The sequence below is a fragment of the Erpetoichthys calabaricus genome, chromosome 11, assembly GCF_900747795.2.
Source record: "Erpetoichthys calabaricus chromosome 11, fErpCal1.3, whole genome shotgun sequence".
Taxonomy (NCBI): Eukaryota; Metazoa; Chordata; class Cladistia; order Polypteriformes; family Polypteridae; genus Erpetoichthys; species Erpetoichthys calabaricus.
The window spans coordinates 133,099,047-133,125,037 of record NC_041404.2 but is presented as its reverse complement, the minus strand read 5'-3'; the positions used below and the strand labels follow the sequence as shown (position 1 = coordinate 133,125,037).

The window sequence follows — 25,991 nt, the reverse complement described above, 5'->3', positions numbered from 1 at the left end:
GCTTTCTGTCAAGTACTGCTCTTATAGGTTGGTTCCCCCTCCAATACTGAATTGGATTAAACCAGTTTAAAAATAGTGTACATAATGTTGACCTGCTAATATAAAATCTTTTTCTGGGTGACACATTGGTTAAATTTGTTGCCTGCAGAGTTGCAGGGATGTAGTTTCAAATCGCGACCCCGGGCACTGTCTGTATGCTTTTGCAAAATCTTCCATGTTTCACAAGTATTCCTCCTGGTACTCTGGTTTTACTTCTTCATCAAAGGATTAACATATTATTGACCTTGTGTATGTGTGAGTGTGAGTATACCCTGCAGTGGACTAGCACTCAATCCAGGGTTGATTCCTACCTTGACAACACTGCTTTTGCCGTAGGCTTATGTTTCCTGTGACTGTGAACATGATTTGTAGATTTGAAAATAAAACAAAAGACCAAAAAAACTGTTGTTAAAGTAGTAGTGTGTGTTACAGCATATGTAAAGGCATTTATTTTGACTTTATATTGTTTTAATAGCCTTAAAAATATTACTTCTCTCCATACTACTTTTTCCCTGCCCAAGTTATCTGAAACATCATTTCAAGTGAACATGACATCACAATTAGCTTGAAAGGACAGACATGAAAGCTATGGATCTGTGTCCTTATCTCTGTTTGTTGAAGAATGTTAGTGTTTTATAATTGTGAAAAACAAAATATGACCAGTTTTCCACTGGTACAAAAATTTGGTTTACGTGGGGTAGAAAATATAAATAATTTCAAACACTATGGTTGATTCAAATAGGAAATCAAAAATCATTAATTGAATACAATGTGTTGTAAGTAGGGCCGTAATGAGTAATCAAGTTACTTGGGTAACTTGATTTTAAAGTAAATAAATAAATAATCCTCAATTAAAATATTCCTCTTTGAGTATTTGGCAAGAGAATAGAAGGCAAAAAATACATTGCATTTCCCAGCAAAAAGCGTCAGAAAGCGACAATCTTTTGTGTGTTTCACAGTGTAATTGATGTAAAATGGAGTTGTCTGCCAACACTGCAAAAGTGAAGTGACTTACCATTGCAGTACAATGGCTATGCAGCAATAGCCGCATGTGTTGAAGAAGGAATAGACAGAGCAGTATAAGACAGATTTAAAAATTGAATAAGGCCACATTTTGCACAATACATCACCACACTTCTGTAGCCTTTAGATGGGAAAGTCTGATGCTGAGAAATGTAACAAATCCTTTTGCTGGCCTTGAAGTGACTGGCTTCAGGTATAACTTTTTTTTAAGTATACTTGGCTGTTCATTTTATTATCATTTTGATGTTACTTTAATCTGTTAATCTTCATTCTTTGTTAACACTCAGACTCAGAAAGCTGCATGCATTCACATCGTCCATCCATCCATTATCCATCCCGCTATATCCTAACTACAAGGTCACGGGGGTCTGCCAGAGCCAATCCCAGCCAACACAGGGCGCAAGGCAGGAAACGAACCCTGGGCAGGGCGCCAGCCCACTGCAGCATTCACATCATGCATATATTTAATCCTTTTATAATGTTAACAGCTCTAAAAGTTCACCAACAAATTAATTCTTTAAAACAAATTTAGTGAGGAATCCTTCAATTGTCTCCAGTTGTATTTTAGTTCAGTAAATTCTTAAGGTCACATTGCTTAAAATTCTACACCTATTTAATAGCCTTTCTATAAAAATATTTCTTGGTGCAATGGAAAAGAAAATGTGATCTAGGAAGAAAGTTGGATTAACTGTGCACCTGTTTATCTTTATCTTTCCTTCTCCTTCACCCTGTCAGTCACATCCACTGTCACCACCCAGCCCACATACTGTAAATGAAGCTTCCACCACACTGCCTCCTCTCTCTGTTTGTTTGGTAACTGTGATATTAATGCTGTTTTATTTACTGTCTTGTTAAAATTATTGTTAGTTTTTTTTTAATTAAAGAGCAAATACTCTGTAGGTAAGCAATTTTTCTACAATGTATTTGTTTTGTTTGCTGTAGTTTATCTATTAATGCACTTAATGGGACCTGGTAAACTGCCATGTTGTGCCTTTAATGACAGGAAAGTGCCTCTTTAGAGAATGTTTTGATAACTACTAATAACTTATGTAAGCACAAATGGACCGAATGTTTAGCAGCAGCAGCAGCAGAAGAGAAGAGATTATCTAATAATTTAGCAGGACTAATCCAAGATGAGTGAAATAAATATTAGAGTAAAAAGTCAACATCAGGCTAGGCAAGAATCCAGAGAACCAAAGTTGGTTGACCAGCTGGTGGTTAAAGCCTTGACTGTGAGTATCTCATGGCCAACCAGATGAACTTTCTTGCAAGAACTATGCTTTTGAAGTTTACTGGGAGCACAAGTAGATGGTAACGATAAACTCTGCACTAAATGTAAGTTTGATCTGTTCTCTTCTTATTGAGGGCATGTTTGTATGTTGTGTTTTCTGCAGCATGTACGTACAGCTTAGGTCATCCAGATGACATTGGAGCTTCACCTGCAAAAAATGTATATTTAACATTCTGTTGCTGAGGAGAAATATGTAGTTTAGAGCACCACATTATGGCTTCATTTGTTTAGGAAATTTGACTATGTCTGCAGTGACACCAGTCTGTTCACAGGGTGAGTGGGTAACACTGAGGTGATATATTAAGTAGTACAAAATCTGATCCGTGTCTGTTTACTGACATCTGGCTTAGTAAATTTGATATTATTCCTTTAGCTGAAGCAACTCCAAATGGTTTTACACTCTTCATAAATGAAGACATGAGATGAACTGCATACTGCTTCTAAAAATGTAGGAAAATTTGCATCCTTTAAGACACATAATTATTGCATTTACAGACCACCTGGGCTATATTCATTGTTTATGACTGAATTTGGAAGCCTTTTATGTCACATAGGCATAAACTATGATCATATTTTGTTGACTGCAGTTTTAGATAGATACTTTATTAATCCCAAGGGGAATTCACATACTCCAGCAGCAGCATACTGATAAAGAACAATATTAAATTAAAGAGTGATAACAATCCAGGTATAACAGACAGACAATATCTTTGTATAATGTTAACGTTTACCCCTAGGGGTGGAATTGAAGAGTCACATAGTGTGGGGGAGGAACAATCTCCTCAGTCTGTCAGTGGAGCAGGACATTGACAGAAGTCTGTTGCTGAAGCTGCTCCTCTGTCTGGAGATGACACTGTTTAGTGGATGCAGTGGATTCTCCATGATTGACGGGAGCCTACTCAGTGCCCGCAGCTCTGCCACGGATGTCAGACCGCTCCATGTCTACAATAGAGCCTGCCTTCCTCACCAGTTTGTCCAGACGTGAGGCATCCCTCTTCTTTATGCTGCCTCCCCAGCACACCACCACATAGAAGAGGGCGCTCACCACAACCGTCTGGTAGAACATCTGCAGCATCTTATTGCAGATATTGAAGGATGCCAGCCTTCTAAGGAAGTATAGTCGGCTCTGTCCTTTCTTACACAGAGCATCAGTATTGGCAGTCCAGTCCAATTTATCATCCAGCTGCACTCCCAGGTATTTATAGGTCTGCACCCTCTGCACACAGTCACTTCTGATGATCACGGGGTCCATGAGGGGCCTTGTCCTCCTAAAATCCGCCACCAGCTCCTTGGTTTTGCTGGTGTTCAGTTGTAGGTGGTTTGAGTCGCCCCATTTAACAAAGTCCTTGATTAGGTTCCTATACTCCTCCTCCTGCCCACTCCTGATGCAGCCCACGATAGCAGTGTCGTCAGCGAACATTTGCACATGGCAGGACTCAGAGTTGTATTGGAAGTCCGATGTATATATGCTGAACAAGACCGGAGAAAGTACAGTCCCCTGTGGCGCTCCTGTGTTGCTGACCACAATGTCAGACCTGCAGTTCCTGAGATGCACATACTGAGGTCTTTCTTTAAGATAGTCCACGATCCATGCCACCAGGTATGAATCTACTCCCATCTCTGTCAGCTTGTCCCTAAGGAGCAGAGGTTGGATGGTGTTGAAGGCACTAGAGAAGTCCAGAAACATAATTCTTACAGCACCACTGCCTCTGTCCAAGTGGGAGAGGGATCGGTGTAGCATATAGATGATGGCATCCTCCGCTCCTACCTTCTCCTGGTATGCGAACTGCAGAAGGTCAAGTGCATGGTGGACCTGTGGCCTCAGGTGGTGAAGCAGCAGCCGCTCCATGGTCTTCATCACATGCGACGTCAGAACGACAGTCCGGAAGTCATTCAGCTCACTAGGATGTGATACCTTTGGGACTGGGGTGATGCAAGATGTTTTCCAAAGCCTTGGGACTCTCCCCTGTTCCAGGCTCCGGTTGAAGATGCGCTGTAGAGGACTCCCCAGCTCCAACACACAGGCCTTCAGCAGTCGTGGCGATACTCCATCTGGACCCGCTGCTTTGCTGGCACGAAGTTTCCTCAGCTCTCTGCTTACCTGGGCTGCTGTAATTGTGGGTGGGGGGGAAACTCTCTCCTATGCTGGTATTAGCAGAAGAATGGGTGGAGGGTGCAGTACTCCGAGATGAGAGTTGGTTAGGGTGGTCAAACTTGTTAAAGAAGTTGTTCATCTGGTTTGCTCTCTCCACGTCTCTCTTGATGGTGGCACCCCGCTTCAAGCTGCAGCCAGTGATGATCTTCATCCCATCCCACACTTCCTTCATGCTGTTATTCTGCAACTTCTGCTCCAGCTTTCTCCTGTATTGCTCCTTCACCGCCCTGAGCTGGACTCTTGAGTTCCTTGTGCACGCGCTTGGGCTCATGTTGATCACCGCCTTTAAAAGCCCTTTTCTTCTGGTTCAAATGGCCCTTGATGTCACTTGTAATCCATGGCTTGTTGTTAGCATAGCAGTGTACTGTTCTTACTGGTACTACAATGTCCATACAGAAGTTGATGTAGTCAGTAGTGCAGTCAACAACCTCCTCAATGTTCTCACTATAAGATCCCTGCAGGATATCCCAGTCCGTAGTTCCAAAGCAGTCTCTCAGAGTCTGCTCTGCCTCAGGGGACCACTTCCTGAGTTTTTACTATCCACATAGTATGCCCTTTTAAAAAGTGAAAAACACTTCAAAAATACAAAGTGAGGCATTACCGGTCTTCCAGTTTTACTACTTTGTTGCAAATATGGTATATATTTTGAGATTTTGGAAGGAACAAGAAATTATTGGACATACACCTGTTTGGTTTGCTCTTATTAAGGAAATACTAATCAACCCCTGCTTTTTATGCCGTGTTCTGTACTCCACTAACCAAAAATGTTCAACAATTTACTAGCAATCCAGTTGTGAATCATTTAATTAAAATATGGATTCAGTATAGGAAACACCTTAATATAAAGGTGCTGCCTTGTGTTGTGCCAGAGCATCATAATTATGTATTGTCGACCTCTTTACACACTGTTTCACGGAAACCATTAGATATCTGGAACTTCGGAGACCTCTGTTTTAGCATTGTGTATAGCTTAGACCAGCTTTGTTTCAAAAGGTGAACTTCTCCCAAACACTTTATGTACAGATGATCTTTGTCAAAGGAAACCACTTGGATTCTTAATTCTTTCATAATTATCTTTGGTTGAATATGTATTTGCCAATAATGGAAAGGATATTGGTAGTAGTTCCAGACTTTATCAACTAATTTCACGGTACCTAGTGTGTCTTAGGTAACAGTGGAAAAGGAATGTCTTAATTATTATCTCAGAGAGGGAGTGGAATTAATTTGTTTGTAAGATGCACATTAATAGTCTGTTCAAAATATGATGTAGCTGTAGCTTTGCATAATATGCAAAAAAACATTACACACATCTTTGAAGATTACAATTACCCAAAATATAAGGGACTGGACCCTAACTGCGATTTGTTTAATTTGTACAATTAAGCACCAGCTTTGCTAAGCCAAATATTTTGGGATTCCTCTCAACTAAGGAACTAGTAACTATCTTATAATGGAATTTTTATTCATGTAACTCTCTAAAATGGGTAGAGGCAGGGCTTTAAATGTGGACTATGATGTTAATGCATTTTCATTTTTATTGTTGTATTGATTGTGTGTTATGCATTCCAATGTGATATTTGAACTCAATTAAACTTCATTAAAAAATGAAATTAAAAATTAATAAAACAAACAAAAAAAAAACAAAGAAAATGAGTAATGTTTTGGGGGAGTTGAGTGCTTCCTGAATTGGGTGGGCAAGGCATGTCTGTATAATAACCAATACCCCAATCTATTTTTAAAGACAGTAACTTAATGTAGAGCTGATTTTCTGCTTGTCTCTTTTACTTACAGTTAAAGGTATAAAAATGCTAATTGAAATGCTCACTGTAGTTTGATTTGGTTCTTTATTTGTAAGGGAATCAAGGCCTGGGCAAGAGAAAAGCTACTGGCTCTGACTGCCTACTACTAAGTAAAATTAACTTGGACTCCGTCATGGATCATCTGTCTAAAATCTAAATTATGATATTGTGGATATCCATCCATCCATTTTCCAACCTGCTGAATCTGAACACAGGGTCACGGGGGTCTGCTGGAGCCAATCCCAGCCAACACAGGGTACAAGGCAGGAAACAATCCTGGGCAGGGTGCCAACCCACCGCAGTATTGTGGATATGTGATTGTTAAAAAAAAAAAAAAAAAATTGTTTTTAGTTCAGTTCTCTTACTCCACTAAATGAAATTGTGCTGAAATTATTACTCTTTGACAGTAATGTACTTTAACCCATATTTTCTAATCATTGTAAAATTCCCATTTATAGCTCTTACTTCAGGAATCTATTAACACCCATTATGCTTTTCCTCCAACCTATGCTTGCTCCCAGCCCTCCTGGGTTAATTTACGCATTATTGAAATATGAAGTTTCATGTTAGGTTTGAAAACTGTTGTAAAAAGCAAACTCTGACATCTTTCAGAAAAATCAGTGTTGTGTTCTATGCAGTTGCATATTGTCTAATAAAGTACAAGTTTGAAAGTAACTTTGAAGATTAGCCATATAAATTATTTTTGCAGTCGGTTTCTGTAATATCAACTAGTTATTGTGAAAACATATTATTTTAGGTTGTCATTCAGGTCCTTGAGTAGGAAATTCATACTTGATGCAGTTGTATTCCAGAGTTCTCACCTACAGGATTCTGCTTAACGCACCCAAAGCTATACTTGTCACCTGGTTACCTGTCACCCTCGGACTTCTGCTCAAGCCAACCAAAGTATGGTTGCTCCACAAGTTTCTGATTGAGTGAGGCAGGCAAATAATCTGGTTAGAAGACAACAATGTGGCAGCTCTTTGGCTTGAGATGAACACTTTTGTTTCCCCTGTGGTCAAATGGGCCACATGGGCTGAAAGTGTTGTCTTTCCCTAGTAGAATCTATGGAGATTGTCCTGGCACAGTTTTGTTTATCCGTTCCATCAATAATAGAGAAAAAATGTAATTCTTGTGTTTCAGTGGGATTATCAGGGCAAGAAGTACTTGCTTTATTGGACCTTTGTGGTGATCTGTGTGATCAGCTGAGACCTACTTCAAAAGCAGAGCTGTAAAAGGTTGAAGCAAGTAGACCAGTTTTATACATATATATTTTCATACACAGTGGATTCAGAAAGTATTCTGACTGACCCCTTCATTTTCTTCACACTGTATTGTGTTGTGCATTTCATTTGCAATGGGTACATGTATTAATTTTTCCCATCAATCTTAACTCAATAACCCATAATGACAAACTGGAAACAGAATTTTAGAAAGGTATGCAAATTTATTAAAAAAAAATGTTGATTTTTTTTTTTTTTTTTTAATGTAAAAAGTATGTTTGCTTTAGCTCACAAGGCTAGCAAAGATGGGATAAAAAAAAACATCTACAGGAGCTTACAAAGCACTGCAGCTGAATTTGATGAACAATTTCAGCTTAGGGTTCTAATCCACTTTTTATTTATTTATTTATGGTTTTATCAATTTTTCACTTATGGACTCAATGTAAATGAGCCTTTAAACACTGCTATAAGGTGGATTTAGAGTGATAGCCCTAGTTTTCAATGTGCTGGAGTGTTTGATTTTCACCTGATGAGGCTTGAGGTTGGCATATTTCTTAAGTTGCTTCTTTGTTGTAGTATTTCGACAACCAGTCCTTCAGTTAAAATTTGACATTTGAACTAGGAATCTACATAGCCCTGCTAATGTTTAAAATGTGCTATCGATTGTATTTTAGAAGCAGTTAATTTACTTTTGCATGTACCAATAAAACACATGGCTTCCCATTCCTGCACAGAGCATACTTCAGATGCTGACACTGCTGTTAATGTTTCTATACCTACCTGTATATGTGGCTCTAAACAAGCAACAAATATTTACCTGTTTATTGATGGTATATTGTTGGAAAAATTGATTAAACAAATTAACATTTCTTGTAGCTTCCTTGCTTCTGTAGACTTTCTAATTCCTGCAGTGACCTCAGTAATACAAGTAGACCCAGACCTGTTCATTGCTTCTGGCACTGCCTTCTCTTATTAGGGTATATTCACTGGGTTTAAAAGTTGTTCAGAGTGCTTCTAATGTTAATGAAAGCTTCTGTAGAGGTCAACACTTCCAAGCCCTTGCTGAGATCACCATGAGTGGCGTCCTGCTTCCCCTTTCTGAGCCATAGAATATTTTAAAAGGTTTTTTTTTTTTTTTTTTTTTTTTTAATATGTCCAAATGTTATTTGTTAAACTTCCTCCGTACAAAGGGGCTCTCTCATTAATTTGACAGTTTTTCTTACCAGTTGTACCAGGATTAGTAATGAGTGAACCCTGCTGAATTCACTTTGTCCTGAGTTTAGCTAAATAATGGAAATGACTAGGAACTAATCCGACATTGGCTAAATGAATTCAGGTCAATGGGGAAATAGAAACTGTATTATGTTTTAGTAGATTATAATGGTGCAATGCTGTTTTAAATTTTCCTGATCATCTTCTTCTTTCGGCTTTCATTGAAGCTGCCTTGAACAAGATCATTCCAGATTGCATGTCCCTTACCTCCCCTGACATATAGCCCTCACTGTATAAAGACATCCAGTAGTATTTGTGGGCTTGTTTGTTATTAAAATGATCAAAACGGATTAATTCATATTGTGAAAGTCTTTTCAAATTCAGTAATCCCTCCTCCATCGGGGGGGGTTGCGTTCCAGAGCCACCCGCGAAATAAGAAAATCCGCGAAGTAGAAACCATATGTTTATATGGTTATTTATATAATGTCATGCTTGGGTCACAGATTTGAGCATAAACACAGGAGGTTGTAGAGAGACAGGAACGTTATTCAAACACTGCAAACAAACATTTGTCTCTTTTTCAAAAGTTTAAACTGTGCTCCATGACAAGACAGAGATGACAGTTCCATCTCACAATTAAAAGAATGCAAACATATCTTCCTCTTCAAAGGAGTGCTTGTCAGGAGCACAGAATGTCACATAGATAGAGAAAAGCAAACAAATCAATAGGGCTGTTTGCTTTTAAGTATGCGAAGCACCGCGGCACAAAGCTGTTGAAGGCGGCAGCTCACACCCCCTCCGTCAGGAGCAGACAAAGAGAGAGAGAGACAGAGTTTGTTTTTCAATCAAAAATCAATACGTGCCCTTCGAGCTTTTAAGTATGCGAAGCACCTTGCAGCATGTCGTTTCAGGAAGCAGCTGCACAAAAGATAGCAACGTGAAGATAATCTTTCAGCATTTTTAGACGAGCGTCCGTATCGTCTAGGTGTGCGAACAGCCCCCCTGCTCACACCCCCTACGTCAGGATCACAGATAGTCAGCGCAAGAGAGAGAGAAAAGTAAGTTGGGTAGCTTCTCAGCCATCTGCCAATAGCGTCCCTTGTATGAAATCAACTGGGCAAACCAACTGAGGAAGCATGTACCAGAAATTAAAAGACCCATTGTCCGCAGAAATCCGCGAACCAGCAAAAAATCCGCGATATATATTTAAATATGCTTACATATAAAATCCGCGATGGAGTGAAGCCGCGAAAGGCGAAGCGCGATATAGCGAGGGATCACTGTACAGTGTAAGCATATTGTAAGCATATTTAAATATATATCGCAGATTTTTTGCTGGTTCGCGGATTTCTGAGGACAAGCACTCCTTTGAAGAGGAAGATATGTTTGCATTCTTTTAATTGTGAGATGGAACTGTCATCTCTGTCTTGTCATGGAGCACAGTTTAAACTTTTGAAAAAGAGACAAATGTTGGTTTGCAGTGTTTGAATAACGTTCCTGTCTCTCTACAACCTCCTGTGTTTCTGCACAAATCTGTGACCCAAGCATGACAATATAAAAATAACCATATAAACATATGGTTTCTACTTAGCGGATTTTCTTATTTCGCGGGTGGCTCTGGAACGCAACCCCCACCATGGAGGAGGGATTACTGTATGTCTAAACTTGGCATGAACTCTTGGAAATGTTATAGATTCAACAAAGAGCTTGAGGTATGCTAAAGGAATCTGCATTCTGTTAAATCTGTGGCAAAGTTTAATATTGACAATTCATAATAACCTCATACTTGGAGAGAGAATGTAGTACTGAAATAAGCGAGGCAAGCATACAATTTAAATAACACACATATTGTATCAGTGTCACTGTGTGTATTCTGCTTTGGCAGGTAATCCAAATATTATAAAGGAGTAATCTAATGCACTACAGGGTAGACTCTTATACTCAAGTCCTGTACTTTAACTGTCTACTTATTTAAATGGAACAGAAATATACTTTCTTTTTTAAGTTACTTAATGTTTCTGATTTTAAATTAAAATAAAAGAAGGACTGCTTGTAATATTTTAAAATTACAAAGATCTTTTTTTAAAGGCAACTGTACTAAGTCTATTTGACACATGGTATTCAGATAATTTTGTTGAAAAGATCTTTTATATGTGATTTTGGCTTTTGATTAATAGTTAGTGAAAATATTAAACTCATGGGGGGTAAAACAGAAAGCTATAATTATAAAATGAAAAGAACACTCATTTTAATAGTAGATATTAGATGTTTTAAATAATGGTGAAGTAAGTCTGAAAATGTCTTTTAAATAGTGTGAAGATCATCTAATTCCTGATAGAGTTTTTCTTTGTGGCTCATATATACCATATTTGGGTTATTTCTAGTTTAACAGTTTACAGATGTTTTGATTTTTTTTCATGGGAATATCTGGGGAATTATGACTGAACTGATGTGATGCTTATCGAAAAGGAAATGTTATTTGAATATAATATTACAATTCAGATCAAATGTATAGTAAGTTGTATAATGAGAGAACTGATGTACAAGATCAGGTATTATTCACTGGAAATGTTTTTGTGAGCAGCTTTTTAGTTATCTTGGCCATGTAAAACTGTAATTTTTGTTAAGTATCTTCATTTTAATGTTTTTTTTTTTTCACAATTTTTAGAACACCAGATGATTTCTCCAGAGTAATCCTTGAGATTCAACAGAGAGAGCTAGACCTGAAACAACAAAACTATTCTGTCACAAGCAGGTAGGAGGTGATAATTATTCTCCACGATCTTCTGCATAGTAACACTGTGATAGTCATTTAATAGACTAGAAGCTGCACTTAGCTGTGCAAGAGTGTGTATTTTCGCAGAGGTTTTCACTTGATATAGACTCGGAAGCACAAAGAATCTAGTGAGGTACTTTTCTTTTGAAAACATTATGCTAAATTTTCTAATAAATGTGTCATACTGTTGAACTAAATTTATTCTGCCATCTTTATATATAGGGAAGTATGGAGAAGCAGATATTACTGTAAATCTGACATTTTGAGATGAATTTCTGTGCCTGATCATTTTCTGTTTGCCAATTCACTCTGTGTTTGCTTTGTTTTTTTCCCACATACTAAAGAATGGCACTTCCAAATTAGGCCTTGTCTGAGTGTGGAAGTGTGAGTCTACTGGCACCACATCCATGGCTGTTTCCTACCTTGTGCACAATGATGCAGAAATAGACTTTGGCCAATAGCAGTGTAATCAGTTGGACTTACTGTTTTGAGGAAACATTACCTGCAGACTGTTGTCTATTCTGGAAATTATTAAGGGAATAAGCCCAAGCTGAAAATACTGTACTGTATGTATTCTTCATAAATTTGTTTTTTGTATAGTGTAGGTTTAACTCTCTTGAGGCTGTATTGTTTCAGATAAACTCCCATTTTGTGACAGATGTTCTTTTTTTTAATTACTCAGATTTTTCAAAACATACAGTGCAACTAACATATGTCTGAATAAGTATGAACTGTCCATACATGATAATTTTGATACAATTCCATTCAAAAATCAAATTGTATTTATTGGTAAGTCAGACTGTTTGCAGCATGTGTTGCACTGGTAATGCCAATATTTCTTCCTGTTACTACCAATTGTTCTGTGTAGTTAGCAAGCAAGAGTGACTTCCAGTATATGATGCCATGCTATAAGGAGAATGCTATAGATGCCTGATGTGTGCAAGCCTTAGCTTATTCTGTTTCTTTTGTTGCAACCTAAAATGTGAAAATAAACAATTCACTGTAGACAACCTTTGTTAATGTTAGAACAGTTTCAACTTTCTATCTCTTGATTTTTGAATTTTTAGTTCAAGTAGCTGGTTCTTCACCAAAAGTAATATATTTGTAATCCAACACCTACCAGTTCCCTTAAGCCAAAGAAATAGACTATATATAACCTTTAAAATGTTTATCTTGGTTGACACATATGACAATGTATTATTCAAAAATACACTGTGCTAAAGTGAAACATGCTAATCAGATTAATGATTGGTCACCAACTGACCTTACAAAAACTTCCTTAATTTATACCCCTGCAAACTGAGGCCATCCTAAGGTTAAACAAATGACAATTTATGCATATGTATAGCTAATAAAGCAGTATCTAATAGGTGGCAGCATACTGTAATTTTCAGATTGCCTATACTGGGGCCCTGTTGCCTTCTAACAATGATAAACAAGTTAAAAATTATGGTACTTGCAGGGGGTAGGGTGGTGGGGTTCAGAGATGATATCACTCACTGGAGGAAGTTATAATCTCACCGTCTAGGTGTTCAAAGGACCACATCTGAACCTGGAAGAAGGCAGGCAGGAGCAAGAGCTTTTCTGGTGGGATTTACAATGGTCATCTTGCATCTTGATTAACAGCTTATTTGAACCTTTTTTGGGAATTGTAAAAAACAAAGGGTGAAACTGACAGTATAAATGTACTAGATTTTAAGAAACATTCTTGAATTAAAGTGCTGTATTGGTTTATCTTTATTTTTTATTCATTCTGGTTCTCAGATTTTAATCTTGTACATTTCCACTTTAACATGAATGTGCTGAAGTAAAAATAGCAACTTGCAAATCGATGAATCAGTAAGATGTTTATTTGGAGACCAGTCATTCTAGACATGTAATATGTTATAGGGGTTCCCATAAAGACAAAAACAAATCGGTTTAATAAATCTCCATGGTTCCATTACATCAGAAGAGATAAAGATAAAATTTTTTAAGTAACCACTGCATTTGCACTTGTTTGTTTGTTAACCTCAAGGGATTTTTAATTTTACCACAGAATTAAAGAATGATTTCTTAATCTGTTTTATGAATTGAGTTACTTAAGTTAAAAGGTAACTTTTCAAAGATAACCAGTCATATGTTTGTAATTTTTTATTATATAATCGCCTTCTGATAACTGAAGAAAAAGCTCTGAGTTTGAAGTGTGAATGGTTTTATAAAAGCAACAGATAATTTACCTAAATGTCACGATTTGCCGTTTTCAGTTGCATCAGTGGGATTTTTAATTTGCTGTATTTCTTGAATCATTGTGTTCACTTCCTGCTAATTCACTGACCCAGTCAAGTCTTTAAATGCCATGAAGTCTACACCATAGACATTTAATTTGGACAGCAACAAGGCAATGGCAAAGTAAATTTTTGTTTTAATAGGCTTAGTGTCATTAATTGCAAACCATAAAAATTTAATAGACTTAGGTAAATAGAAGGTTATTTTATTTATCTTGAGGAGTTCTCAGTCTGTTAAATATTGTTATACACATGGTTCATTATTGCATTTGAGTAAAATAAAAATTAGGGCTGGTAATCATACATGACAATTCATTTTTTTAAATATTCCTAATGCTTGGACCTTCGTTCATAACCACTTTACAGTCTCACTGTGACTTTGAATGGCCTTTTCCTTTGCTCCTTTAAAAAAGTGAGGGTTGCTACTCATATAAATAAAAATAATCAAAAATGTTTTAGCTAAAATAGAATTTGGCAGTGTAGGCTTTTATGTTACTGTAATTCATAAGATAATATTGCAGTGGTTATTTTTCTACAGTAAAATTCAGATGAGCTCAGTATTTTAACATATAGTATATATGTATTTCTAGTTTAGAATGAAAGAAAAAATAAAATCAGCATTAATAATAGTAAAATGGAGAGGATATCAGAAAAGCTTATTTTATGCGTCATAGAACAAACACCTTCTCCAAATATCTTGCATGATGAATGCTAGTGTTGTATTTTCTCAATGGGGGAAAATATAAAAAAAACAACTATTTAGAACATACTAGGAAGGTACATCTTTTACTTTTCGGATTTTAAAGTATAATAGTCTAAAAATTGTTTAATTAAGGATCTTGGAAGAATTGGGATTCTAATTTTTTAGATCACTGACCTTTTTGCCACAAAAATACACATAAGTAAATAAATAAAATGTTTCAGGTAATTTATTTTATTGCTTTTGAACAGGATTTAACTAGTATGGACTAATGTAGTGATTCTGTCCGCCAATCTAAATTGGTTGATTTTTATTACTAAAAACTCAACTGGTGATTGTTAAATTGGTCGTTTTTTTTCCAGCTTTTCTAAGCTTTATGGTAGTGCTTATTTAGAGAGAGTGAGAAAAGTTTTGAATATTAGCCTTCAGATAGAACCCTGTCACATTAATAATAAACCGAGAAAAATGAATCATGGGAATTGTCCTACGCAATTAGACATGCAGGAAGAGAAGCTACTTTTCTTTTGTCTTTTAATTAAAATGGACACTGCTTTGCTGAGTTTGGAAGGTGAGTGAGCTTCTGTTAAGTTCAGTAGCTCACATTGTCAATCACATTTTTTGAATCAATGTATAAAAATTTACATATATATATATATATATATATATGTAATATAACATAACATAACATCTGTTGTCTATAGTTTCATTATAAAGATACCAAATGTAACACTTTAATATAGAACATAAGTCCTGGTCATGCAGAAGCTTTTTCTAAAAGTTTTTAAAGACATTGTAGTGGGTATGACGTTAAACTGCATATGTCCTTGCAAGCAGTCCTGTAAGCCACCCAATCTCCTTGATATTGTAAGGGCGGTGAACCAGCTGAGGGTAGGGAATGCTGCAGGGATCTGTGGTATCTGGGGTGAACTTTTCCAGGCTGGTGTTAAGGTTGTCCTCCTGCCATTGCAAGCAATCTTTGCTTCCATCTGGGAGATGGGCAGCATCCCAACTGACTGGAAAACTGGACTTGTCTGGAAAGGGATATATATATATAATATGTAAAATCCGATGTCTGTCTGCTTTTCACGAGAGAACTACTGTACGGATATAGATCAGGTTTTTTTTTCTATCATTTGCTTGAACATTCTGGTTGATTTTGAGAGAGCGGCTGCGGGCCGAGGGGAGTGGGGCGTGGCCCTCCTCACTCACGTACCCGCCTCCATTCTCGCCACGCATTGGAGTGTACCTCGTCTCTGCTTAGCTAGTGATACCTGTTTGTTCAACAGACATTATCATCTGCAGATTGTTATGGAGTAATGTTTGACGTTTTTGAGAGAGAGATTAGAGCTACGTGTATTTAAGAGGGTAGCTGCTGATTGCCAGAGATATCACGGCCACATGCTTTTCTTCCCACGTGGGGGACGCTCTCCCGTTAGAGCTGAACACAGTCGGATACAGTGCCAATGTTTGACGTTGGAGCGTACCAACCGCTTGGCCCAAATTAGATTTAAAAAAAAAAAAAATAAAATTTTTTTTTTTTTATTGATTTTGAAAGTTTGTCCTGTTTCACTACTATGTAGGCGGAGCCACGGGGGACAGCTAGTTTATCATATTGACAGCCAGCCATTCAAATGTGTGTAAAATCACATAGTCCTGAATCCTATGTGGAATTTTTAAATAAATATAACTTGTTCAAGAGATGAAGAAACAGCGACCTCAGGAGAGAGTGATAGACATGCGACTGTTTTCATCTACAACAACATTTATTTATATAGCACATTTTCATACAAATGATGTAGCCTAAAATGCTTTACAAGGTGAAGAAAGAGAAGTTTATAAAATATATAAAAAAAATAAGATTAGGCAATATTAAATAAGAAAGAATAAAGTAAGGTCCAATTGCTGGGAGTACAGAAGAAACAAAAAAAAATAAAACTCCAGAGGGCTGGAGGAAAAAACAAAACATAATCTGCAGCGGTTCCAAGGCGGTCCATGTACTTTTTGGTATTTGAAATTTCATTTTAGAAGCAAAAATGAAAAAACGAAAATGAAAGGAATTTTCAAATTTTGATCAAGCAATGAAATGAGGGAAAATAAGGTATTTTTTAATTCTGCGGTAACAAATAGCAGTGATAAACTTAAAATTACACATACTTTTCTCGATTTATTTGTGATCCAAATAATGAAAGTATAATAGCTCAAAAACAACAAAACAGACACATTTTCGTTGTCTGAAACTGGAGGTACTTCTTCTTCTGCGTGATTTTTGACGACACGTGCGAACAGTCCTCCTCACAACACATCAACCTACGGCCTTGAGTTACACTGCATGGCATCAGCAGAGGATGGACCATCATGTTGTTTTTCAGAACAGTAAAAGAGTGACACTCCGGGACAAGGACATGACTGCAGAAAAACTGAGTCGAAACTTTCAGGTAAAAATACAAGCTTTGCAAACTTTGCTTCATTGATGTGGCAGTTCTTTTATGAACATTATTGTTATTACTTACTGTGAAACAGCTAACATTTGGTGATTTCATTTACTAACACTAAGTCTGGCAATTTTTATAGTGCTAGCAGTTTGAATGTGTGTAAATGTGTGAATGGTTGCTCATTGACAAGTGTAACACATGTTAAGAAAACTTTCAGTAAATCACGTTGCTCTCCTAACGTGTTACATTTGTGCGCACTGTTAATACTCGAAACGTTTACTGTATAGTAGCTGGTAAAATTCAATGAGCAACCATTCAAATTGCCAGACTTAGTGTTAGTAAATGAAATCACCAAATTTTAGCTGTTTCACAGTAAGTAATAACAATAACGTTCATAAAAAGAACTGCCAGATCAATGAAGCAAAGTTTGCAAAGCTTGTATTTTTACCTGAAAGATGCGACTCAGTTTTTCTGCAGTTATGTCCTTGTCCCGGAGTGTCACTCTTTTACTGTTCCGAATAAACAATGTAATGATCCATCCTCTGCTGATGCCATGCAGTGTACCTTCAAGGCAGTTGGTCGATGTGTTGTGACGACGAGGACTGTTCATACGTGTCGTCACAAATCGCGCAGAAGAAGTACCTCCGGTTTCAGACAATGAAAATGCGTCTGTTTTGTTGTTTTTGAGCTATTACACTTTCATTATTTGAATCACAAATAAATCGAGAAAAGTATGTGTAATTTTAGGTTTATCACTGCTATTTGTTACTACAGAATTAAATAATACCTTATTTTCCCTCATTTCATTGTTTGATCAAAAATCAAAATCTGAAAATTCCTTTCATTTTCGTTTTTTCATTTTTGCTTCTAAAATGAATTTTCAAATACCAAAAAGTACATGGACACAAGGCCTTGAGACTGCCCAGCCCCCACAACATCGATTGCTAGATAGAAAGCCTCCCAAGGACATTCATCTTTTACACTTTTCCTAAGCTTTTTCTAAAGAATATATCCAAACTTTGCTGTCTACATTTTCTTTTATAATGTCCTCTACTGGTATTATTATTGTTTAATAAATACCAAGTTGCTTTTAACTTTTTATACTTTGTCTTTATATCTAGAGTGATTGAAGTAATAAGGTAAATATTTGGAGCACATGGAGTAGTAAGAAAACGCCATATGATCTGAACACCGAGGTTTATTGGCTGAAAATGAAGAGCTTAGTCTATCAAGAACAGTGTGTTAAAGTAAGACATCAGTGGTTGATAAATGGCCTATACCCAGGGATGTTGTGCCTTTGTGTATTTAAATAATTCTTGGAGACCAAAGTAATAATTACGTCTGAGATACTGTTCATCTAAGCCATTGTATGTTGTTCGTGCCTGTGATAAGTAAATCTCTTGGAGTGCTAGGGATTGATGGACTGTGCATGTGTTATTCATATGGCACTTGTGTGGGTTAAAGCACTAGAGCATAACGGGCTGTGTATATGTCATTTATATGGTACTTTTGTGGTTAGGGTCTATGGGTATGTGTATATCTATGTGAGTGTTAATTTTAAGGTACAAGAGTAGATCAACCTGGTAATGAACCTGATGAGTACAGTTATCCCTGAAGAAAATAAGGGTTAGTAGACGGCAATACCATTATAATATAGACATTAAAAAAAAATTTGGTATTGGGATCAGAAGATCCAATAACATGATATCTGCGAACAGTATTGGACCTAAAAACATCTGATCACAGCATCTCTACCTAACAATTATGCCAGTTCTTCATTCCCTAGTACTCTAAGAGACATACTTATCATAGGCATGAACAACATATGATTTCTTAGATATATCTCAGACCTTTCACTTGCAAAAATAAACAAGGACTTTATATAGGAGTTGAAAAATATATTATGTGCAAGTAAATTAAAAAGCAAACTATTAGAGAGATGTCTGGAGGTGCTGGACATGAATAAAAGTTGAACTTGTCATTGGATGTGTGAACTTGCATGGCCTTCAGTAATGTAGTAGAGAAATGAATCCTTTTGCCACTTGAAAGTAAGCAAGGTAATTATCTTTCAAAATTTCCTTTATTCTTAATTCTGTTAGGTCATCTTTATTTAAGTCTATATTATTAGTGCTGTCAGTGTCTAAGATTCCATATTTTACTTTGTCTGTGCATCATATGTGTTTGGAGATTTACAACTGCAGAGGTGTTGACATAAGCATAACTCTGGGGTCTGTTTGGAGAGTCTCTGAAACCTTTGCTAGTCATTTGTTATCCATCAAAACCATCATCTTTTAATGCATTTATTTGAAAGGGACATCAGCAGTGTTGGGGTTGTTGATCTGTTACTGCTAGTTTCATAATAAGCAAAGCACAGTGTGAGATTGATTGTTAGTATTAAAATAAAATGACAGCACATTTGAGCTTGATATTATCAAAAGGGAAGTGATTCAGTTTATGAATAGGTATAAGGCACTGGGGTGAAAATATGTCAGATACGAGGGTTGTCTGGGTTCCGCGCGGAATCACTCGAAATAAGTAGCCAAGGATTTTTTTTTCTTCTATTTTTCTCATGTACTTCGATCCTTTTTAAACTTTTTCCAAGTATTCACCGCCAACATCAATGCACTTTTGGGCTCTTCTGACCCACGCCGCAAAACACTCGCGAAAGGCTGTCTTTGGGAGGTTGTCCAGCTGTTCTTTGACAGCTGTAATCAGTTCCTCTCGAGTTTCGAAGTTGTGGCCTCGCAGGGGTTCTGTCACCTTTGGGAAGAGCCAAAAGTCACACGGTGCAAGATCAGGCGAATAGGGTGGCGGGTTCAAAACGTTGACACCACTGTCTTCAATGAAATGCTTCGTCGCGTTAGCTGTGTGGGCTGGCGCATTGTCATGATGCAAAAAGTGCCTTCGCAAGTTCTTGGACTGGCCTCTAGCCATCGCAGAAAAAACGTCAGGCAGGCACTAAGTGGTGTGCCACTCAGAGGTCACAGTTTTCCTCTCCATCAGCGGAATTGACACGACAATGCCATCGATGTTGAAAAAGATGGCAAACATGGTGCGTTCCACCGAGCGGATTAAACCATCAGAAAAGACGTAAAAAATCATCACTCGAAAGTCACGCACGCACGGAGTCGGGAGCTTCGCCGCTAGCGCCGGCTGCGCACTCTCAGTTCGTTTGCTTCTCGTGTTCATTCTGAAGGAAGAGAGGGAGGAAAACATCTGAACAGAAACATGCAACCACTTGAATAATCCCTCTACACAGCAGAACAGGTTTCGACAGGCTGACACTCGACAAACGATAAAATTCCGCGCGCAACCCAGACAACCCTCGTATAGTGTGATTTTATAGTAGGTTTTACATTAGAATTCTCTCCAATTATAAATAGCTTTTGATTGGCAAACTGATAAGCAAATTTGTGTAATGCTATAAGCCAAAGTTTGTGTTGTGATAGATGTACTTTGTAGCATGCATGGGTTAATCAGGTGTATCAGAAATACTTTTAATTAACAGAGTTCTTTTCTGTATTTGATGCTATTTATTTATTTAAACACAGGCTAAAATTATTAATTCACTGGATCTCCTTACACTTGAATATGCTAAATTACATACAATTGCCCTTGAATGAAAAATTTGTGCTGTAGATCATTTCCCGCTTTTCCTAAACTTTTTAACTTTGGCTTTTGCTGCTGATCTGTGGGAATCACAGAATTACAGGAAACTGAATTATTTTGAATTGAAGCAGGTAATTAGTAGAAATATGTAGCACATTCTGTAACAATGGTAACTTCAATCAGATTAAAACATAACCCTTTGATCTATAATCTTGTACTGTTAAGAAGTTGTGGAAAGTTTACATCAAAAACAGTATACACTGAATCTTGGTTTACTTATTACATGCAGCATTGACATTTACAGGCTGCACCTTTTTGTGGACCTTGAATGAACTGAACGTTTTTAGCATTGAACAGTGAAGAACAGGTGAAAAGAAATAATATGGTGAACTAGGTACCACCTGCTCTATGTTGTATCTGTGGGGAACCCCTTTACTGAGCTGTGCAACTTTTTAAACTTAACAAAGGCATGCCATCACTACTGGCTTGTCACGGTCTGGCCTCCAAGGGGTCATCCTAGTTTACCAATAACGACCCGTCATCTCCCACCTTTTTGTTTTAAGTACAGTATATGTATGTAAGCATGATCGACAGTCCATGGAAGGACAACCGAAACTAATTGGATTTGTATTTATTTTATACTGCATCACGAGGAGTAAGAAAAAGTTGATAGAATAGGAAGTTCTGTTTGTACCCATTGATGTAACATGCTAATCATGTCTTCTTTGAACTTCACTAAACTTCCTTCCTTCCACTTCATTTCTGGTAAAGGTGTTAATTTACCTAAAGCAGCAGGATCATTTATCTGCACGGTTACAGCCTCAGCCTGGTCAGGGGTGCTATTGTGCTGATGGTGTTCATTTGCTTGGACTGCAAGCCCCAATTCTCTCTGTTGAGATGGAAAAGGACGTAGTGCTTAAGAACAGCCCACTCTCTACAACATTATTATTGACAAATACAAAACATGGCTTGGCTAATTTTCTTTCTTCTGTAATATCACCAAGTTTCAATTAAATCATTTAAAGCATTTTTGAGATTTTGGGGGTATTTCATTTTCTTTTAAACCGGGGTGTGGGGGGGCATTAACCCCTAAATATCGATGTATTGAAATGTTCTTTCTTAGCAGTTACTTACAACCCTAGATGTATTATTCTGCCAAATATTAGCTTTTTAAGTAAAAGGGAAATAGTGTTTTTGTTGAGTTTGTAAGTGAGTGATTAACTGAATCAGTTTGTCAACTTTACATTAAATATAAAATGTGTTGCAGTATTCTTATTTTCTACATTGTTTTCCAAACAGTGAATAATGTTAAATGATAAATTAAGCTTAAGCCAGACCAGCAGTGTTACGAAACAAATCTGAAGCATGATTCAGATCAGCTAATGGTAATATGCTTAATTTGAATTATTATTGTTATACAGTATTTTAATTCTGGCTATTTTACTGCAAAACTTTTATTATAACAATCCTGTGAATGTCCATAATCAAATAATCTTAATTATTTATTACATCACAAATGCCACACAGAAATACTATTTATTTTACATAGCAGAGTGGTTAGGGAATGTTTTTTGGCTTTTTTTACATGGCAATCTAGTTTATTATCTTATTCTTTAGCATTTTTCTTTAGTATTTGTTTAAATTAAACAATATTATTATTGTATTATAATGTTATATTATTTGTGATGAAGCATTTTTTTCTTAAAGTTAATTTTGAAAGCAAGTATAAAGAAATAGAATAATTTTTATTTTTATGTCTGGTTTACGGACTTCCGCTGATCTTTAATACTCCTATTGATGAACAGAGCACATGTTTATAGTCCATGTTTACTTGTCCAGCACAACTTTTTTTTCCTCATTTATGAAAAACTCATTTAAATAATGTCTAATGATGGAAGTAGTGTATTTATAATTATGCTACTTCTCCATAAGGCTAAGAAGTACAAATAAGTTTGTATTTATCACAGTATACTTTTGTCTGTATATTTTTTTTTTTTTAAATGAGACATCTATGGAATATATCTTTAGTTTTAAGTTCCCCTGGTAATAGGAGGGTTCAGGTCCCAGATCCTTTATTACTCTTTTTTTCATGATGAAATAAGTGATAAGATTGTAATAAATTAGCCACTGTAGTTAGAATCTAGCCTTTTTTTTCTGCTGTCATTACTGTTTTGGTTTCTATCTTAAGTGAGACTGAAAGCTAGTGCCTTTCTTTACTTGAGGGCACTTGTGTTTTTCAAACCTCCACATAGTTTTAAAGAACAGCTGTGATATCCTGTATCCTTTGATGTGACCCATTTAAGATAAATTTCACAAACGACACAGCTGTTGCCTTATCTTAGTGACAATTTGCATTGCTGTAAGCAATGTGCAGTTTGTTAGAAGTGTCTGTGATTTATATGGCAGACTTGAATTAAAATTCTAGTTTTGTTTCACCATAATATGCACATATGTCAGTATGTAAAGGAATATTTAAAGGTGATTTAGAGGAATAAAAAACTGAAGCCTTATCATTGCATACTATGACGTTTTATACATATTTTTTAACTCATTTTTCAAAAGCTGTCTTTACCTTACTGCTAGGAAGAAGTGAATAATTTAAATTTTTTAATTTGTTTTTAATTTCGTATTATGATTTTTGTTGCTGTTCTATATAGACTGTAATTTAAGGGTCCCTCCATTTTACATGACTGGTCATTATGATGCTGTATGTTGCCTGACCCTCAAGGCACTTGACATGTGCATCATACTATCCTTGTTATATAAGATGGCCACATAGATAAACTAATGTGCAAATCATGCTAATAAGGTCGTAGCTGAGACTTTTGTTGCTGAGCAGGTCTGTTTAATTTAATAGCTAGTTATGACTTTACTTTGAATAATGACTTTGCGTTTAATGTTGGGCTGTTAAATTTGGTTACTGGATTTATATTATGGTGTACTAAATTTATCCTAAACTGACCCTCATGCTTATTCACTCTTAAAAATAAAACTACTACACTCTTATACTGCCTGACAGAGACAATAGACATGTAAAGTTTTGTCACATACTGCCTGTTTGTTTCTCATTTGAAAGAAAAAAATGTAAATGGTGGATTTCTCTGAATTTGTCTGCTTTCAGTCAGCTAAGGTTTTTTTTTTTTTTTTTTTACATTTTATTTTGCTTTAAATGCAAACTGGAAATTTTGCTGTTTTAGAGTATAATACATTTTGGCCAACATTGTGTTCTGTATTATATATTTTGCCTTGTGACAGAAATTCACATGATTGCTTTTAGTTATTTTTTCCAGTATTTAGGAGTTGTCATTTTTTCATTGTAAATTTATTATGCTTCTTTTGGCTAACATATTTACTTTGCATTGTCACAAGGATTGTAATTGCTTGATTGTAAGACATGTTATGTGTACTCTCTTTGTAAAATTTCACTCAGTGTATCATGTTTTAAAAATGAAATATATTTATAATTCCTTCATTACTTTTGTGAATAAATAGTAAAATAAAGTAAATATGTAGTTAACTAGAGATGAGTTTTCTTATCTACACCAAAACTTAGAAGAAATATTTTTGGGCTAATAGTAATGTTCTTCTCTGACAGACTCCTACAGGTATGTACAGTATACTATGTTACACAGGTAATATAAGAAAATGTTAATCAAATATAATACTAATCAAAAGTTAGAGAAAATATTAATTATACGCTTAAAACCAGGATACAGCTTTATCAAGGCAAGACAGCACATGTATGTACTGTATAAGCAATACAAATACTCCGGTGGGTGCAGGTTGGGTGCACACATAGTAAAGCAGAGAGAAGTGAAAATGATAACTCTCTGTTTATGGAGCATTCTCAGCATTTTTTCAGTGTAACTTGAATAGGATTGCCTGTGCACAAGTTATCCACAGTTGACAAACTTAGCACATGTGTTTCAGTTTGGCTCTGCTTGGTGTCGTCTTTGCTGCTCAAGCCCTGTTTCTGACACTTGTTAGCTGAATTCTGTTGCCACCAACAATAATAATATCAGTCTGAGAGTTCTTTCCAGTCACACCTACATTGTAAATAGCAATGGGCAATTTCAGGCACTTTCTAATACCCATACTATAATTATTGGAAACTGGTGCGGTCATCTTTCTATTTGTCATTGATCTACTGTACTTTGACAGCTTTGGATGAATGCACAAGCATACTGAAATGTGCCTGAAGTAATACTGAATTATTGCCAGCTCAGACTAATCAACCATGGTATGAAGTGTAATTATAGTTACTAGAAGTTACCCTTCAATTGAAAAAGTACCTTTTTAATTCTTTGCAAATCCACATATCTATCAGTAATATTCAATTCAAATAGCTAAAAATACAGTACTGTGCAAAAGTTTTAGGCAGGTGTGAAAAAATGCTGTAAACAAAGAATGCTTTCAAAAATGGAAGTGTTAATCATTTATTTTCATCAAACAACAAAATGCAGTGAATGAACAAAAGAGAAATCTAAATCAAATCAATATTTGGTGTGACCACCCTTTGCCTTCAAAACAGCATCAATTCTTCTAGGTACACTTGCACACAGTTTTTGAAGGAACTCGGCTGGTAGGTTGTTCCAAACATCTTGAATAACTAACCACAGATCTTCTGTGGATGTAGGCTTCCTCACGTCCTTCTGTCTCTTCATGTAATCCCAGACACACTCGATGATGTTGAGATCAGGGCTCTGTTGGGGCCATACCATCACTTCCAGGACTTGTTCTTCTTTACGCTGAAGATAGTTCTTAGTGACTTTGGCTGTATGTTTGGGGTCGTTGTCCTGCTGCAGAATAAATTTGGGGCCAATCATACGCCTCCCTGATGGTATTGCATGATGGATAAGTATCTGCCTGTATTTCTCAGCATTGAGAACACCATTAATCCTGACCAAATCTCCAACTCCATTTGCAGAAATGCAGCCCCAAACATTCAAGGAACCTCCACCATGCTTCACTGTTGCTTGCAGACACTCATTATTGTATCGCTCTCCAGCCCTTTGACGAACAAACTGCCTTCTGCTACAGCCAAATATTTCAAATTTTGACTCATCAGTCCAGAGCACCTGCTGCCATTTTTCTGCACCCCAGTCCCTATGTTTTCATGCATACTTGAGTCGCTTGGCCTTGTTTCCACGTCGGAGGTATGGCTTTTTGATTGCAGCTCTTCCATGAAGACCATTTCTGGCCAGACTTCTCTGGTCAGTAGATGGGTGTACCTGGGTCCCACTGGTTTCTGCCAGTTCTGAGCTGATGGCACTGCTGGACATCTTCCGATTTCGAAGGGTAATAAGCTTGATGTATCTTTCATCTGCTGCAGTAAGTTTCCTTAGCCGACCACTGCGTCTATGATCGTCAGCGTTGCCCGTTTCTTTGTGCTTCTTCAAAAGAGCTTGAACAGCACATCTTGAAACCCCAGTCTGCTTTGAAATCTTTGTCTGGGAGAGACCTTG

At 36.7% G+C, this 25,991-nt stretch overlaps 1 protein-coding gene across 1 annotated transcript in view; it reads left to right on the top strand.

Moving 5' to 3' along the window:
• mad1l1 (mitotic arrest deficient 1 like 1) overlaps positions 1-25,991 on the top strand; it is a 936,602-nt gene that overhangs the window by 104,535 nt on the left and 806,076 nt on the right. Inside the window, exon 10 of the mRNA XM_051933631.1 lies at positions 11,411-11,497. Coding sequence (XP_051789591.1) covers positions 11,411-11,497 — 87 coding nt within the window. The remainder of the gene's footprint in view (positions 1-11,410; positions 11,498-25,991) is intronic.